The sequence below is a fragment of the Toxotes jaculatrix genome, chromosome 12 (genome assembly GCF_017976425.1).
Source record: "Toxotes jaculatrix isolate fToxJac2 chromosome 12, fToxJac2.pri, whole genome shotgun sequence".
In the NCBI taxonomy this organism is placed as follows: domain Eukaryota; kingdom Metazoa; phylum Chordata; class Actinopteri; family Toxotidae; genus Toxotes; species Toxotes jaculatrix.
The window spans coordinates 14,541,254-14,559,693 of NC_054405.1; the positions used below are offsets into that span (position 1 = coordinate 14,541,254).

Sequence of the window (18,440 nt, forward strand, 5' to 3'; positions counted from 1 at the left end):
TATTTGATTGTGTGCACCAGTTAAGGGTAAATATTATCAGTGCACACAAAGGCAGAGTGCAGCAGACATTGTGTAGACTACCGTACGCACTGTTTGTCTGTTTGTCTACCGCAATGGATTTTTTTCCTCTGACTCTCAGCACTCTCTGATCCCAGGCAGAATTTTACCAGTATAGCAAAGAAATCCTTATTTTGACCACATAGAAACTATGATAATATCTCCAAATTATTTTCAGGATGACCTTCAGGAATACAAATCATATCCTCCGTTTCCCCTCCTAGTCCATTTGGAGAAAATGTAGCTCTACACCAACAGTGGAGCAGCATCAGATGTGCCACAGGCAGTGGGAGCTGCCATCTTAGTACTTATCTGAGTTCACTGATATCAGTGCCACAGGACACATGGAAAAGGCACCTGCTAATGAGAATAGACTCCCCCGCTGCACATATAATTAGGGGGTGGGAGTTCTATTTGAACTGTGGAAGCTACTCAAATATTCAGTGTGATGGTTTGGAGACACATATTTGACTACATAATGACCATCTCCATCTAAATATACAATAGTCACAGCCTAATTAGACAGATACCACATTTACCTGACAGTTTTGATAGAATATGATTGAAATGTGAGTTCTGTGTATGACGAAGGACACAGGCTTTGTTTTACTAACAAGTAAACAAATGACTCTCTCCTTTCTAGGCAAATGAAAGTGAGTCCATTAATATTCTGTGGCTTTAATGCTTCTGTTTGAAGACAGAAGGAGAATAAAGCTCTTGCATAATTATGAAGAGACTGAAATGTAAAGAGACACCTGGAAGTCTTTCCTCCAAGAGCAAAAACATGATTTTTCTTTTTTTTTTTTTTTTATGTTTTCATATCGCTGTGATTAAACCGCCCTGCAACCCTCCAGCACTGACATGGTGTGACAAAACCTCTCAGACATTTGCCCTCCCTGCCATCTGTTCATCTATTGCCTGTACATGCTTCAGCAGCACCACATACACTGGGTTACTTTGAGAAGGTGTCATTTACTCAAACCGACACAATAATTTTAATCTTAGTTTTTGGTACATTCTGCACCTTGTTTTTAAATGAAGAAGGATGTGCTGTTTTGCACAATCAGATCGTGGCATTGGCTTAATCAGCCATATGGCATGTTGAGAGAAGAGTGTTAACTTTCCTGTGGTGATCAGACATACAGCATGGATTTATCCCTCCTGAGCTGGCGTTTCTATTCCACACATATAACACCTGCATGTACAGTAATTTACATGTTTTTCATGTTAGGAACATGCATGTACTTTTTGTTTGTGTTCTATATTCTATAAAACCAAAATGGTTACAACAGTCAACATTTATATTACTGTTTGTTTGTCGGCTTGTTTGTTTGTTTACTTGTGAGCAGGATTACACAAAAAAATACTGAACTGATTTGCACCAAAATTGATGGAGGGATGAGTGATGTGCCAGGGCAGAACCTATTACATGTTGGTGGGGATCCAGCTAAAGGGCTATTTTTTAACATTCTTGTCAGTTTCCCAGGAAATAATTAATGTATCTTAATGTTGAGATCCAAGAGTTTGTAAAATTTGGTGCAGATTCTGATAATACAATCCAGATCTGGTGGAAGGAAGTGCTAAATCTGCACAGTTGTACTTAGTATGTTTTATGACAACTAAATCATTTTACAATCCCTCACCTCATCCCGCATTCTATTTTTCTACGTCTCCTGAGGAAAAAAGCTCATTACAAAACGCTTTGCACCCTCCGCTTTCTTCCTCATCTTCCCTGTCTTCACCTGCTTTTCCCATGATGATTCCTTCACTTACACGCAAACAGTCTGTACTCTGAGCTATCCTCCTCTTCTCTCTTCACTCCTCTCTTTTCTTTCTGCCCTACAGTGAACATCCATCACCATTTGGTAATTGCATTCCTATTATTAATGCCTTACTACTCTAGCAGGTTGTAATTAGAACAGTATTACCGGTACTCCTGGAATGTATTTGTCCTCCTAAAATCAACATCATTTCATGTAAAGTGTTTTTATTTAGCAGTCGCTTGTAAAAAAGAATTTAAATAGAAACTGTCGCTCCCTGTCATGCTTCCTGTGTCTTTTTGTCTCATGGGCAGCCAGCCACTGTTTTGTTTCAAATGACCATCTATTGATATGAGTCACACAAGACTGTGAGCTACGCAGAGCTGTCAGAAATTGCTGCTACCCAGACCAGACCAATTATAAAACACCTAAAGTGGCTCTGTTAGGGGAAAAACAGAATGGGTTCTACAAAAGTGGCTGCATTTCAGGCATATTTGTTGCTCTTTCTTACAGTTTCCTTTATTGTCTTTTATTTCAGATTGAACAGATCACCATCTTCCTGAAGAGCTAGCAAAGACAGTTTTTTTACCTCACAGTAAATGCAAGAGAAGTAACGAGTTGAAGTGGAAGAAGATTTCATGAGATGACATTTCGTCCCTGGAATGCTCAACTGAAGGGCCATTGTCCAACAGACCCTGAAGAGGGGAGACAGGGAGAGAAGAAACATTTGTAACTCCATAGATGGCCTCAGCACCCTGCAGGTGTCTTTGAGCAAATCAGTCAGAAGAATCTGTCCGACATGAGTGTCCCAACCAGTGTCCAGGGACTGAGGGTCAGTGTTGACAGAGGAGACAAGATTGGAAACAAAACCCAGATCCAGTTCCCCCAGTCTGGGGATGATAATGCCAATCAATTATCTTTGATTGGTGATCAAAAAGGAAGAGCACTGATAGAGGACACGGGGTACAGCACAAGTTCCATTCCTCCTTTAGTTTCTCAGAGTGAATCCCCCGACAAGCTAGTGATCTGGGGCTCTGAGCAGCAATGCGTGGAGCCTGAGCTCAGAGAGTTTGAACTTCTGGATTGTCAGGAGATACATACATTCTTGGGAAACAGGGATCAGGAGGAGGAGAATGAGGAGGAAGATGATGGAGGAAGTGTGAGAGATGGAAAAGATGAGGGTCCCATGTCCATATCCTCCAGTTCAACTGCCAGCTCTGCTTCGATCGGCGTAAGGAGAAATGACAACGACAGCAACAAAGCGGAGAGCAGAATACAGAGGGGCAGAGAGGTGCAGAAAAGGATCGCCTGTCATAGCACTGAAGAGCTAGACACATGTGTGACAGGCTCAATAGAGAAAAGGGACACAAGGTCAGGCAGGGAGAGGCGGAAGGGAGGTCTGAAGGAGTCCAAGTCTGAGACAAATGTGTTTGTCTCCAGTTTGTCAGCCGTGTCGCTCAGCGGGAGCTTGTCAAGTGCTCTGGATACTAGTGGAGAAGCGCAGTCCCCCATCTCTCTGTCCAACTCCAAGACCCACCCTTATCCAAATGCTAACAACACTACCTCAGCCCAGACCAAGAGAAGGGAAGTCCCTGTAGATGCCAACCAGAACTCTGCATCAGTGCATCCTCAGGAGAAACATGACCGTTCTCAATTCTACAGCCAGGATCAGAGACAGAAGGAGGGAAGCAATCACAGAAATGGACTGTCATCTGATGTGGGGCTGGGCCAAAGGAGGAAGGCCGGGTTTGAGGAGAGGGTTCTGCCCCCACGACGACAACAGCTCGTCAGACCCCTCTGTCAGACAGAGATGGGAAGAGCAAGGAGCTTAGTAGACCCCGGTGCTCATCCAGCTGAGACAGGGCAGCCCACTTCTCCCAGCCACACTCCAGATTCATACAGGAATGGGTCAAACAGAACATTTACAAAATCATCTTTACGTGAACCATCGGATTTCTCACATCTGTACAACACATCTGCAGTTTCCCAGCCCAGACAGCCCAACCAGGCAGCCCAAAGGGAGGTTCCGCCTGTGGAAAAACAGCCAGCTGCAGCCCCACAGCATAGTTCCAGTCCATCCAACCCTTCCACCTTAGAGAAGAGACCCCAGACTCAGCTCACATACAGAAGGAATTGCTCCAGTCCCAACAGGACCGGGGTTGATTCCAGGTCATCTACCCCTCCCCACTCCCCTCTCAGGACACCCCAGGGCTCACCACGCAGGCAACCTTCCATGTACCTCGTTTCCAGAAATGTCTCTGGAGTGGTTAGACACATCCCATCAGGATGCAACCCTGCTGTAACAACGTCAGCTCAGGGCTATGGCAACAGTTGCTTGAGAGCACCAGTCAAAACTAATATAAGCACAAGTGGAATCCCCAAAGCGCCTCTTAACAACCAGCAGAGCTCCCCCCACTCTAACCACAACTCCAGCCCCAAAGAGAGCTCCCCATCACCTAAACTCAAACCTAAAGGAGTTCGCCCTAAAATCATCACCTATGTCCGAAAGAATCCTCAGTTTAAGCCCCAAGCTGCTGACGGACCTTATCAGGTATCCTCTCTACCATCCAGGCTCTCAGCGTACACACATGGCCAAACACCCACTTCCTTCAAAGGCACCCCTAAAGACGCCTCCAAGCCTGATACGGAAACCAGAGGAGCCCCAGTACTCATTGCCTCCAATCTGCTGTATGACAAGTACCGCCAAGAGGTGCAGACAAGTATCTTTCCATCAGGCATGCTGAGCAGGGGTATCAGGCCCCCAGGACACACAAACACTGTTCCCCCTGCACACACACATGCTGCTCCACATGCACACACGCACAGCCATACAGCACCACCGAAACTGGGCAGCAAAGCAGACAACTTCTACGGGCCGCCGTCAGAGGTGAGCGATGTGTACTTGTCTTTACTATAAATATCTGATTTCAATTCATCAGGAAAATGACACTTGCAATCTGACTGCTGTTGTAGTCTGGTAACGTGGTCATTCTTATTCAGCAATGGATTTTCTATCCATGGTCACAGTATATTCACACAAGTGGTGAAAAAGGGACAGAGACAGAATTTAATTATGACAGTATATTAATTAGCAGCAGAGAATTGCTGTATGATAAACAGTATGTCATATACATCAAGTACAAAGACAAACATCCTCTGTTAATTTTTCTTGACTCTGCATATCAATTTCCCTAGCTGCTATCTATAACTTGTATCCCACAGTAAACCATGCATAATTGATGACAGATCATCTGCATTTTATTCCCACTCTCACATGAGCTGCTCATTATTGCTTTAAAATCATTCCTTATTGATTCTGATTAAATAGCTTCATTTGGCATTCATATTCATACAGCGTCAAGCACCAACATGTGGAAATAAATAGTTAATGCATGCTGAAGTACAAAGCCCACAGAGACAAGGCATTTCTCAACGCTTCATATGGCACTGTGTGTACTGTAAGTTAGCATTTTGTCCCATACATAGAGAAGTGCCGTTAAGAGATGACACTTACTGTTGAATTATTCTGATGATGTTAAACAGTTTAACACTGCCATTGTGGATCTCAGTTTCCCTGCAGGTTTGTCTTACTTTTTTTTCAGAGCTGATAATGTTAGATTTGTTTTGTTCTGCGTTTCACCAGATTGTTTATTAACTTGTATTCACAGTACATAAAACATGCAACAGATTCCAGATCTGTAATTCACTGCAATCATGCAACCAAAATGTAGAAATTCTTATTTAGATGCCATATTGCACATCAGTCATATCATCAATCATTTGTTTTGTTCATACTGAATGTTTGATAACTAAGGTATTTAAGTCTGTATGGATACATTTAAAGATGTAGAATAGGTAAAGAGTAAAGATAGGTAAGTAGATAAAATCAACTGTAGGTGTTAGTAGCTATTAGATTGCAGGGTGTACCAAATGTTTTGTACACAAAATGATGTATCCTTAACAACTCCAAAAATGTTATAAAACAATTATTTAATGATATTTTGGTCAATTTAATGATTTTGATTTCTAGGTGGGAAGATCTGCCGGTTTTAAAGGGAGCTCTGCTGAGGACACGCCGCAGCCCCGGGCAGCTGCTCAGGCTGGAGGGAGCAGCAGTCTCCTGCGCTCTGGCAGAGGTCTGCGTCTGGGCCTGGGAGCTGTCACCAGGTCGGCTACGGGCACGGCCAAGGGCAGAGGACCTGGTCAAGGTCAGAGGTCAACACTGGTCTTCAGCCAGCCAGTCCAACCCGTCAGCCCAGCAACCAGTCAGAAAAGCCAAGATAACACTGGTGAATAAAATATTTCCTCACAGCACATTTTCGAGCTGGTTTATGTTGGAATGCCAGATGGAGAAGTTTCTTTTGAGCTACAGTATCTGTCAGATTTTATTTCAGCAACCCCAAAATTTGACACCCTGGAGAGCTACCTTAGCTTTCTTCTCCTTTGCAGCAACGAGTAGTAGTGGGACTGTTTCACCCTCAAATTGGCCCGAGATGAAGGCAGCTCATTAAAATGCATTCTCTGAGATTCATTTTGGCTGATATGATTGGAGAGCTTTAAGAAATACTCTGAGGGGGCTTTTTCTGCTCCAGAAGGCTGCCATCTACAAAACAAAATAAATGAATAAATGAAAGCTTGCTCACACTTTCTCTTCACACACAGCAGATTTCTAATTCAGATGATTCAGATACTACCTCTGACTGCTGAACTCAGATTTGCATTGCAGCTCAACTGTCACTGGAATATTGAAGTATGAAATTTGCTCATCCCCCAGCACTGTGCTGCAAGGCTGTGGCGTTTATAGCTTCCATGCATATTTGATCTGCTCTCTCCCTGAGAGCGATAACCCGGACACTCGGTAAAAATACAGAGAGACGTGCATATGTACACTCGCAGATACACACATAACCCAAGACTGCACGTACAGAATTGATCAGCATAGTGTTATGATGTGCCAGGCTTCTTTACCATAATCCCTATTAATACATATGTATGGTGTCTCACTGCTGCTTGGCCCTCTGGGAACTACAGGCTTTGAAGTGCAAAGCAATTAACTCTTAAGTAACGTCAGTAATTTCTTGCTTGAATCATCCCTCATTCCCCCTGCACCCTGCCCTACACACACAGCATGGATAAACACCAGTTTAAATATACTGCACATATGTAGCATTGGTCAGAATCGTATGTTTGTCCTTGTGTAGGATATGTAACTGGGGTTTCCTGTTGATTTTTGTTGTTGTTTTTTCACCCATGTCTTGGGGAAATCTAAGCTGTAAGCTTTAAATGTAAATGTGCCAACACGCACCTTATTTATCCTTTGTTCTCTTCATCACTGTGAATTACAACTTTTTGGCCTTTTGTGAAGGGAAATCTCTCCATCTTTTGCGTTTGCACATTATAATAATTATACCTTTTAGCTATTGTACAGCTGTCGAATTACTGTAACTACTCACATAATGTATGTGTAGGTTTTAAACTCTGTATTGTTATGATAATGAGGATCATCTACTCATGTGACAGGACATTTGTGTTGAAGCTACAGTAAATTCTGCATGTTGAGGCTCTCATCCTGCTTTCCTCGCAGCAGTGAGGCCCTGTGCTGTGCTCCACTAGTGCTGCAGAGATTGCAGTGCAGTAAATGCAAGTACCACATTTAACAACATGCAATTTAACACTTTGTGGAGGAAATCCATACAGGTTGTCACAACTCACCTTGGGTTGTAATTAAAATCGGCTGGTCATTACAGTGCCTATTCCAGCTGCCTGTCCCATTGACTTTTCTGAGCCATATTTACATAATTCATCGAAAATGATGGTGGTCTTTCTTTCAGTGAAAGCCAATGGATGAATATATTTTCTTTTCCATGGAGTTGTTGAGAAACTGAAGGTAATGTTTCAAGCCTAAGGGCAAAGTAAAATGGTTTTATTCAAATCTTTGGTATGGCTGAAGGGAGAAATGGCAAGCCCAGGAAAACATCCAGGCTTTCATGATTTATAGTGCATTCCCTAAACTCATATTTGCATGAATTTTAGTCCTATTTTAGCACCTTTTGAGAAAAAGGTACAAATGCAAGAGAAAGGTTGAAGAAAGAAATAATAGAATACAAAGTTAAAAGTTATCTTAAAGTTTTATCTCTTTCCTGATTCCTTTTAGGTTGTTATGAATAATGTGTGTTTTCATTTAGCAGCAGCCTTGGTCCATGATATCTAGGCTAAAGTGGATATTTGTCAGGCGCACTTCTCTCCCTCGTCTCTCAGAGGGGACGAGTGAAGTGGGGTGCAGGAGGGAAATGAGGACATTTATCTTTAATGATCCTGACCTTCTCAGTCTAGAGGAGCAAGCTCCAATCTAATAAACAGACCCACATGGCACATAGGCGGATATTTCTGGAAGGAGGAAAGAGGTGATAAGTGTGAACAGCGGCTCTGATGATGCTGGAGGGGTGTTACACTGGGGACTTTTATCCCTCTTTTTTGTCTCATTTTGTCTCTCTCTACCAACAAAGCTTGTATTCTGCCTCTCAAAGTTTTATTTTTCTCCTGCATTGATGCGATAGTTACCCTGTGCCATGCGCTAGTGCACACAGCTGTGGCAAATGGACAGAAAAGGAAGGCTGTCTACCTTATCTCTGTAGCCAGCAGGGGATAATGCTCTTCTTCTGCCCAGGATCTACACCCTTTACTGCAGGCTGGGGTAGTCAAAATGGAGTTTCTATCCAAGGCCTGGGGATTTGCCCACTGTCCACTGTGTGTGTGTGTGTGCAGTCTTGGTTGTTCATGCCTGCACATTTCATCTGTTTTGCTGTTGGAAATCATAGATTACCGCGAGGGAGGATTTCTCCCCATTGCTCACTAACAAAAGCTGCCACTATGGACCTATGATTACTTTTTTATCCTTCCTTTCTCTCTCTGATTCCCTGTCTTTTCTTTCTCCTCGTCTGTAAAGATGTTTTCTCTCCTCTTCATTTTCTTCACTCTTTTAATCTAACTTTTATTTTAGCTGTCTTTTCTGGTTTAAAGCCGCACGGCAGGGCCACAGCTTTTAGAACGTTTGGGTAACTGCAGTCAGAATCATTGTAATACCTATAAAAACAAAGAATTACTGATAATGTAATGAACTATAAATACAAGCAAACAAGAAACATAATGTATGTATTGGAAAGATATATCACCTATGTCCTAAATTGTGGGTGTCATATCGATTGTCATAGCGGTGTTGGCATTAGAAAAAAATCTGGCCACCAGCCCAGTCTGCAAGCACGGCCAGAGCCAAAAGCAGCTGTTAGCAGGTTGTTGTGTATATGGTTATTATATTTGCTTGCCATAGCAGTCAGAGACATAACGCAAACAACTTCCTGGTGCCCACTGAGAGCTTAGTCAACACAGAATGATGGATGACTCGCAGGGGAAATAAACATCATGGCTACGCTTAATCTGCTGCATTTATTTTGCTGGTATGTGAGTGGTGGTTAATGAGTTTACAGTAGTCATTCAAACACACACACACACACACAAATGATCTTATTTCCCATACTTGCGGTGCCGTCCGTTCAGCTCACACACGCTGCAGCTCAAACAAAAGGAACATAAATGCAGCTAATTACCAGATAAGATGAAATTCAAGGAATGAGGAGTTGCTTTGTTTTCCATTGTCTGTCTGGTCAACTAAGGACACCCCATTTAGATTTGAAGGTACAGATGCTCCCGCTTGAACAACTTTTTTCAAAATATTTTTTCAAACAAAAGATTCAACTTGATTCTCTGTTTTGTTCTCTTTTTAACAGATCACCAGGTTTTCACCCAACACTCTCCAGCTCCTCCTCCTGCTGCTCCAACAGCAGCAGCCCAGGCCCAGGCCGCGGCCTCCAGGTCTCTGCTTCCCAAAGCAAGCCAATCAGGCCTACGGCCCCCAGGCTTCAGCTCTAGCCGTCTCCCCGCAAGCCGACTGGCGGCCTTTGGCTTCGTCAGAAGCTCCAGCGTGTCCTCCGTCTCCTCGGCTCACTCTGCTGACAGCACACAGAGTGACCCCTGCAGGACAGCTCACCGTGAGTCTGCTCATTTCAAATCTGTTGACACCAGTGCTGCAGTATGTGAGACCTACTGTACGTTTAGTTTTTGCTGTATTGTGCAGTTTGTCTTTTTGACAACGTACTGGTATTTATCAGTCAGCTTAAATGGTTCTTTCAAAAACCACTACTTTATTACTACATCATAAGTGCATCATTACCATTACCATTACCATGCTGTTTTTGCTGCCTTTTTCGACGTATTCCCCTCATGAATATAGTTTGCATAAACAGCCCCCTCCCACATTCATTATGTTGCAGTTTGCTTTCTCTTCCTGAGCTCCACCCCGCTTAAGATGTATTCTTCAATCTGTATTTTCATACATGAGCTCCATGTGATTAACAGTGGTAGAGCTGCAGTTTTATAAAGCACATTTTACATAACACACGAGGACACAATATGAGGGGGTCATTGGATTTAAATTTCACTGTGTTCAATCGTTAATTTGTTTGCGCAATTATCTCAAATGATTGACCCAATCAGGGGTACTAATATTAGTTAATTAAAATCATTATCATTAAGAGCAGAGGTCAGAACATTGTGACACTGTTTGCTGCAGGATGATTCTTAAACTCTTAAACTAGGTGACGACATGGTGTAAGAAAGTAGGACGACTGTAAATTGAGACTTCAGAAATGTAGAGAATATCATATTTTTACCACAACAGGGATAATTCCTTGATTTACATACCGAACAAGGCAAATTAAGTCATTAAATGTCCCCATTTGACAGCTCAGCTTGTAACCTTTTTTTTTTTAATCTTAAACGTATGTAAAAATAACAGCGCACATGATGTCATTCCCCAGACTCATCAGTAATTTAACAGGCTCGTAACTAGGTCCGCGCCGCAAATTCAGTCAGCATTAGCAGAGATAACAGTTTACTGACTGAACTGTGGGGATAGTTTACATTTTCAGAGTCATCAGACAGCTGGTTGTATACTCACAGTTGTGATTTCAATGTTGCTTGTCGGGCTGGTTGGTTAGTTGGCTGAATCTGCGGTAGTTACATGTGTTTTTAATGTGACCTACATACGGAGAGCTTGCTCTTCCTCTCCCAGTTACAGATGACGTATGCACCTGCACTCTCACGCACATCAGGCCCCCTGTTATGTCATCACTCCTTTCCCTCACATCCCCTTTTGTACTCGTACTTTTTACATTCTTCTTTTGTTTCTCCAGTTGGTTGATAATAATAATAACTGATAATGTGGAGAAGGCACCTTTCAGCTCCTGTGGATAAGGGAAAAGAGGAATCCCTCAGGTCTCCAGAGCAGAACCTGTTTATTTATATTTTTTTTAAAAAGGGTGAATAAATTTGGGGGTTCTTATTTTTTAAAAAGCTTGTCATATTTATTTCATGAAGGCACTGATGTTGAGTTTATAATTCTTTCATCAGTGGTTTCTCTCTGTTTTGGCAAAAACATGATAGAAGAAAGGCCTTAATCAATACAGATGAAATCAATAAGCATAAAATTCATCAGCAGCTATTTTGATAACCAAATGATCATTTAAGTAATTTTAAAGCAAAAATGCCAAACATTTACTAGTTTCAGCTTCTGAAATGTGATTTTTTTTTTGTTTGTTTGTTTGTTTTTGATGACAAACTGAATATCTTTAGGCTCTGGGCTGATGATTAGACAAAGAAAGAAATGAAAAACTACTGAAATGAAAATGAAAAAACAACTGGAGCTTTGGGAGATTTCAATGTGCATTTTACTTTTTTGTGACCAAACAACTAATCACATAATTAAGAAAATAATCATAAGATTAGTCCATTATAAAAATAATTGTTCCTTGCAGCGTTTGTGTGCAACAATGGTGAGATGCAAAACTCTTCTTCTCCTCTTTCTGGTGTTATTAGTCATTTTCTTCTTTTCAGCTCTTTTTTTCCCCTATACTCTCATACATGAATCCGTTACTCATGGTGACAAGAATTTCCACCACACTCGATTTTCCAGCAGTTTGGATTTTAAGAAAAAAAAAAGCCTACTTTTTTTATCTTCTCCTCAATTTTAAACCCCTTCGTCCTGATATCAGTAAATCGTAAATGTTGTGGCACCGCAGCAGTCAATTGCTCAAAGTGATATTTCCCCCCAAGCATCTACAGTCTGTGAAGTCAAAATGTAAAAACACCAGAGTATATCAGAATAGTAATGAGCTGAAAAACACAGCTTCCTTTCCACTTGGGTGTTCCTATGCCACCAATTGCCACTTGCAGCTATTTATTTTGATTTTACCATCTCGATTTTGGTTCGCTATCAGTAGACAAATGCTACACGAACCACAGTATTGAATTTTACTGTTCCCTTTCCTGCAGCTCATCGCTTCATTTGTACAGTACTTTTTCAAATAAATTACCCTGCAGATATCAGTGTCATGAATCAATGAAATGAGATTCAAGCAAAAGAGACGTCTCTGCTGCATCATTCTGGCCAAAGATCCCAAGTTCATTCTCAGCAACATACATCAGACTTAGTGCGATTCCTTACACTACATTATCGTAAAGACAAACATAAACAATAAAACATTTCACTGAATCCTCATTTGTTAGCATTTTAGTTATTGAAGCAGATGCCAAAATGAATGTCCAGATTTACACCAGTATCTGTGGTGCAAAACTCCTGAGGAATTTTGACCACTTTATAAATATTACACCTGTAAACACACACACACACCAAGCACAGGAACACCTGCCAGCAGAGCATGAAAGACTAGAAGTAACTGCCTGCAGCAGAATGTTCCTCTTCCTGCTGTTGAACTGCTGCTGCTCAGAGCACAGTGAGACCAAAATGGAATCAAGGATGATAGACATGAGAGGCAAAAGATTAAGGGCCTTTGATGTTAATGTGTGTGTGTGTGTGTGTGTGTGTGTGTGTGTGTGTGTGTGTGTGTGTGTGTGTGTGTGTGTGTGTGTGTGTGTGTGTGTGTGTGTGTGTGCGCGAGAGAGAGAGAGAGAGAGACAGTGGTGAGAAAGGCAGGATGGGAGAGCAGGAACATTTACTTTCACTTTTGACTCTGTGTGGTGCTTGTGACCTTTAGCTGTGAGGCACCTGAACTCCCTGCTCTATTGAACCTTCCAGACTAAAATGGTTGTCTGATATGTTTTTGTTTAACCTTTCTCTGGGATACTGGGGAAAACATTATTGTCTATTTCATCCAAAAATAATTGTATTTCATATCCTTATGTGAAATATTGTGGTATAATTCTGAGTGGCTGCACAAACCAATTTGTAGGCTGATGTTGTGATTTGCAGCAACAAGATGGGGACAGTAAAGTTGTAAACATCTCATTTCCAAGATCTCTGTCTCTGTTTAGCCCATGTTCATTTGTGCATGCGTGCACACAGGTGCAGGAAGTATGTTTGCCGTACCTGATTTTCTTCTTCCGCTCAGGGATCTTTGCCTCCTCACACCGTGCTCCAACTCAGATCAAAGGACAGACAGACTGACAGATGAGTTCTCGCACATCCTTCCATCGAAGCTATCAGGGGAGCAGCACCAGCTCTGTACCTCCTTCTGTAAAAAAGAGAAGAAAGGCCAAGCTCAGTTGTTTGTTTTCTCCATTGATTAGCAAGTAAAACGGGCACCATTAGGGATCTGGACTGGATGATACCAATAGGAGAAATCATTAAGGAATAGAGCAAGGGGGAGGAAAAGGATTGCAGGGCTCTGGTAAAGTGGGTTAGCCAAAGATCCCTGGAGTTTGAACTTTCCGCTGTGACAGCTCATCAGCCTGCTCTCATCAATGGGTTATGTGTGGATGCGCGTAAACATGTACATGAGCCTTGTTTGTCTGTAAAGTAGCGAGGGAAGAGGCGGACGGAAAGGAGAACCTTGGCATGAGAAAATGTGCCATAATTTCCACAGGCATTACGCATTTTCATAATGTTGAAGAACTGGTTCACCCAAATTGCACACACATACAAAATATATTTCTGCCTTCATACCAGTTAAAAGGATGGCATTTTGTTTTTGGTGCTCACAGCACTGAAAAAAAGCACATTTAGATTAATCCAGCAGCAACATCTCTTCCCAAATACAGTGTCCCAGTTTCTCCACGGATACTCCACTGAACACAATGTCAACATTTTTACAAGGAAAACTGTTGACAGCTTGTTGTGTTGATTCTCAGTGCTGTGAACACCACAAACCATTCAACCTCACTGGACTGGAATTCACTTTATATCTAAAAAGCTGGTGAACTGAAATCAAAACTGTTTGCATGACTAGATACCACAAGAAGTTAGAATTCCAAACCTTCATTATTACTATCCTTTGTGACATAATGTAGATTATTTAGAAGGAAGCAAATATCAAATACAAGACACAGTTAAAATGGAAATACACAAATACTTACACACCCTCACACTAAGAAAAACAAGGTGACATCATACCAAGCTGGCATGGCCTTGATTGATTCTTGTTATTTGCATATAAGTATGCATTCAAGTATGTGTGTGCTTGACTAGCATGGAGGGCTATATGCTACTCTATATAACATTGATTAGCCATTAGCCCAATCCTCCCTTTAGCCCAGTTATTGACATCCCTAAAGGTGTGTGTGTTAGAGAGAGAGAGCGCATCCATGAGTGTAAGATACATAGGGGATGGCTTGTTAATTCCACTGTGATTGACAGACTCTATTAGATAGCTGAAAGGAGAATCCAGCAGAAGGAAGCTGATGAAGCCTGTGCCTTTGAGCCACGCTGACTCCTCGATGGAAACTCAATCGCCAAAACAAACAGAGTATTATCACCACTATCCATCTTCTCTTCAGGTGATAATGAAATAATGGTGAAAATCAAATGAACGAAAGAGAGAACTGAGCAGACATCTGGGGGGAGAGGAAGAGCCGATGGGAGATGCAGTGATAAAAAATAAATTCAATGAGTCAAAATGAGCAGAGGGGAGAGAAGGAAAAGAGAGTGTGAAAGAAAAATGAGTGGAACAAGGAAGCATGAAGAGGCTGGTGCAGGGAGGAGAGTGGATGCCATACCCCAGATGCCATGGCTCAGATCTGGTCTGTGACTCATGCGAGCGCGCTGTGAACAGATGGTTTCTATGGTGCATGTGCGCACACAGATATACACAAACGTGTATACACACACAAACGCACACTAGTAGAGCAGCAAATTAGATGGGCCAATTAGATATGGCTGCCATTCTGTGGCTGAGGAGAGGAAAAACTAACATGGCAGTGCCTTACTGAAGCAGCAGAGCTGTGACAGGGAGGATGGGCTCAGTGGGCCTCTTCATTAGCTGATAAACTCCCAGCGTATTTCATCCGGCTCCATGTTAATCACTGTTTATGAGCTTAGCCGATGGTTCTGACCGACAAAAACACAGAGGATGCGAAAACAGGGGCGTCGGAATCAGATAAACAGGTAAACCTTAATCTGTCATTCTACATTACACTGAAAAGAGAAACTCGGTCATCTGTTTTTTCTCAAATACCACACACAACAGAATCTTCGCTCCTCCTTCTCTCGCCTGTGGGATGACCCTCATTTCGGTCTACATTGCCAATAAATTACTTTTCATTCCACAATATGTATAGGCTTTTCACCCTAGCTTCTATCTAATTATCTCAGTCTGGTGTTTTCCCTGATTTCATCCTGTGTAGCTTCATTATTTCTCAGTTTTCACTTTGATTCAGAGTTTAATGCTCCTTTGTCTCCTTCAAAACAAGGAAATAGCTCCTGTAAATGTTCTTTTAATGAGAGATGCTCTTGAGAGAACATCACCAGTAAGCCTGTGCAGAGAATTCTTGGAGTAGTTTGATGCATAATGAAGATTTAACAAAATCGTTTTATCAAGACTTGACTGTCATAAGGCTGTGAAAGCAGATACTTGGTACCTTATGTTGTATTTGTTATGTTTTCATCTGCTTGAAAAGTAGCCAGCTGTCAAAAATATATCTCAAGAAACACATTTCCATCAGGTTGCCTGCAGAGGAGAAGAGTAACTGCAACAGCAATTTAAACAGATGTAAACATAACACTGATGCCACTTAGAGGCAAAGCAAGTAAAAGCTGCTGCAACTAACTCTTGTGCCGGGAACGAGTGTTACAACTACAGTATCTGTGTGTGTTTTTGTACCAGTTTTAATAATCTAAAATAATAGTACTATAATTATAAAATAGAAAATGATAATGTCATACTAACCTTATGTGAATTTTAAATATTCTAACAGAAATGCAATTCAGCCTATGGCTGCAAAACACCAAATGCAAGCTTAAAAGTTAACTTTTATATTTATTTTATTTCCTAAATATCCTTTGGCTCTGCTTTGAATTAAACTGGCTGTTAAAGCCTGGGTGATTGTGCAATCTGCTGTATTTGCTACAGTAACCTTCACACAGTTTGCGAGGGTCATGTTTGTGTGAGAATGTCTCTGTTTCTAAAAGGCCAGTGCAGATTCAGTTTTGAACAGGAAGAAAGGCTGGTGGAAAAGAACATTTAATTCACCTGTCTACAGAAATCTGTATGACAGCAGACAATACCAAGAGTGTCTGTACTCACTCTTTGTAAAGTGAGCTGTTGCCTCAGTAAGTGAGTCGATTCTTTTACACAAACTGTGAGCACAAACTGCTTGAAAGGGGGAGGCTGTCAGTGGGGTTTGAACCGAGGATGTGTGGTTTAAAGACAGTCACCTTACTCCACAGGTCCCACTGCGGCCCTCTGATTCAGTTCCAGAACTTCAAATAATTGTACATCCCTCATGCGTTTCTGTGTTTTCTGATCTGGCTTAATTCTTTCATAGCTTCTCTTCGTGTCCTTAGCCTTTCCTTGTTAGGGATACTTCAGAGATTTAGAGTCTGACAGCACTATGGGATCTTTATCCAAAGAAAATATTTGCCATGTCTGCCATGCCATTTTTAGCCGTCTTCAGTCAAATACTGGTGTACCACAGGGGAGCATCACTCTCCTGTTGACCAAAAGAGGAGAAATACTTCACATCCTTCTGGTCAGACTCAGCCTTTAATCTCCTGACATCTGGGTGCTGACAGAGGACAGGAGGCCTGTGGCTGCTGCTGTCAGCTCCAGGGTTATCATCCAATCTATCTCTCAGTCCGCAACCCAGGTCTTGCCTCTGCGAGGCCATTAGTTTGTGCTTTATGTATGCAGCTTTAACCTTGACTTTCACACGCACACTGTTGGAGATGCACAGTTTGACAGCTATTATGAAGTTTTTTTGAGTTAAGGAATGTAAGGATGTAACTTATTGAACACACGTCTATTTATCCACAGTTAACACATACACAGTTAAGGAAGGATTTTCATATTTCTCTTGTGAGAGGATGAAACATCATGCAGACAGTATGATGTGTGCATATACTTACTGCATATACTGTACTTTATGACTGGTAGAGGAGGAGTGACAGACGTTTTAAACCAGCTTTAAACAAATGAGAGGAAGCAACAATTAATAAGCAGAACAAATTATAGATTCTGATGAATGCAATCTTCAGGTTTAATTACACACACTGTCTTCTGCATTGAAAAGTGCTAAACGGAGCTGACAGCTGTCTGAGAGAGCATGCAGGCTAATCAAGATTAAACTTCAAAATCAACAAAAATTATAAACTGTATTTTTACTGTAATTATAACTGTATAAAACATGGACGTAGCACCCGTGACGTCACCCATTGGTTTCGGGGAGTCGGTTTTGTGACCAAAACATGGGCATTTGAGCTGCGCCATGTTGGATTTTAGTGGGAGTGTATTTTCCATATTTGGCGGAGAGGCGGTTACTCTACGGGTCAGCCGCGGTCAGCCGGCCGACAACCCGGCCACCTAGCTCGGAGCAACCGAGCCAGTCTAAGGCCAACCAGCTAATCAGCTAGGCTAACAAGCTAAGCAGCAGCTACACGCAGCTACATCCACCACACGACAGTCCCCGAGTCCGACCTGACTAGCTCGACACCGTGTGACCGCGACACAGAGCAAGCGCTCGTACCTGAATGTAAGTTCCTTTCAAATTATAACGCCACAGCACTTGAAATAATAATTAATCTTTTATTGAGGTCATACTACATAAGAAATAAAGCCAAAAAATCCGCCAAAACTCATCTTAAATGTTAACGTTAACGTTACAACTCGTGGGGGGAAATTTATTTCTAGCCTATTATTTAACTGTGAAACAATCATTATTATTTCATATTAATAAAATATATTAAAAGTTTAAAACGTTATTATTGTCATTATTATTAATGATTAAATAAAAATAATGATAGCAATAATAATATATTAAAATGTTTAATATTTAATATTTACCGGCTTTCACCGCTGCCTCCACCCACTATCCACTTACAGCAACTTACTGACGGAGCTGCTCTGGCCATGCAATAATGGACTTTTTAAACAGAAAAATGAGACGAAATAAAATTGTAGCCTATTATTCCCGCAATAAACGGACTCTGAGAGCACGGAACACACCGCAACAGCGTTCCTAACATTAGCTGCTCCGGTCCTTTATCTGTATCAGCAGCGACCATAAATCGGCAATTAAGTCATAAGCCAGCGGCAAAATATGCTAATACATGCTAATTAT

At 41.7% G+C, this 18,440-nt stretch overlaps 1 protein-coding gene across 1 annotated transcript in view; it reads left to right on the forward strand.

Moving 5' to 3' along the window:
- Window positions 1-2,616: 2,616 nt before the first annotated feature.
- The window catches only part of mtus2a (microtubule associated tumor suppressor candidate 2a), a 28,093-nt gene continuing 12,269 nt past the window's right edge, over window positions 2,617-18,440 (forward strand). The window contains exons 1-3 of the mRNA XM_041052052.1: window positions 2,617-4,704; window positions 5,848-6,025; window positions 9,602-9,862. Coding sequence (XP_040907986.1) covers window positions 2,617-4,704; window positions 5,848-6,025; window positions 9,602-9,862 — 2,527 coding nt within the window. The remainder of the gene's footprint in view (window positions 4,705-5,847; window positions 6,026-9,601; window positions 9,863-18,440) is intronic.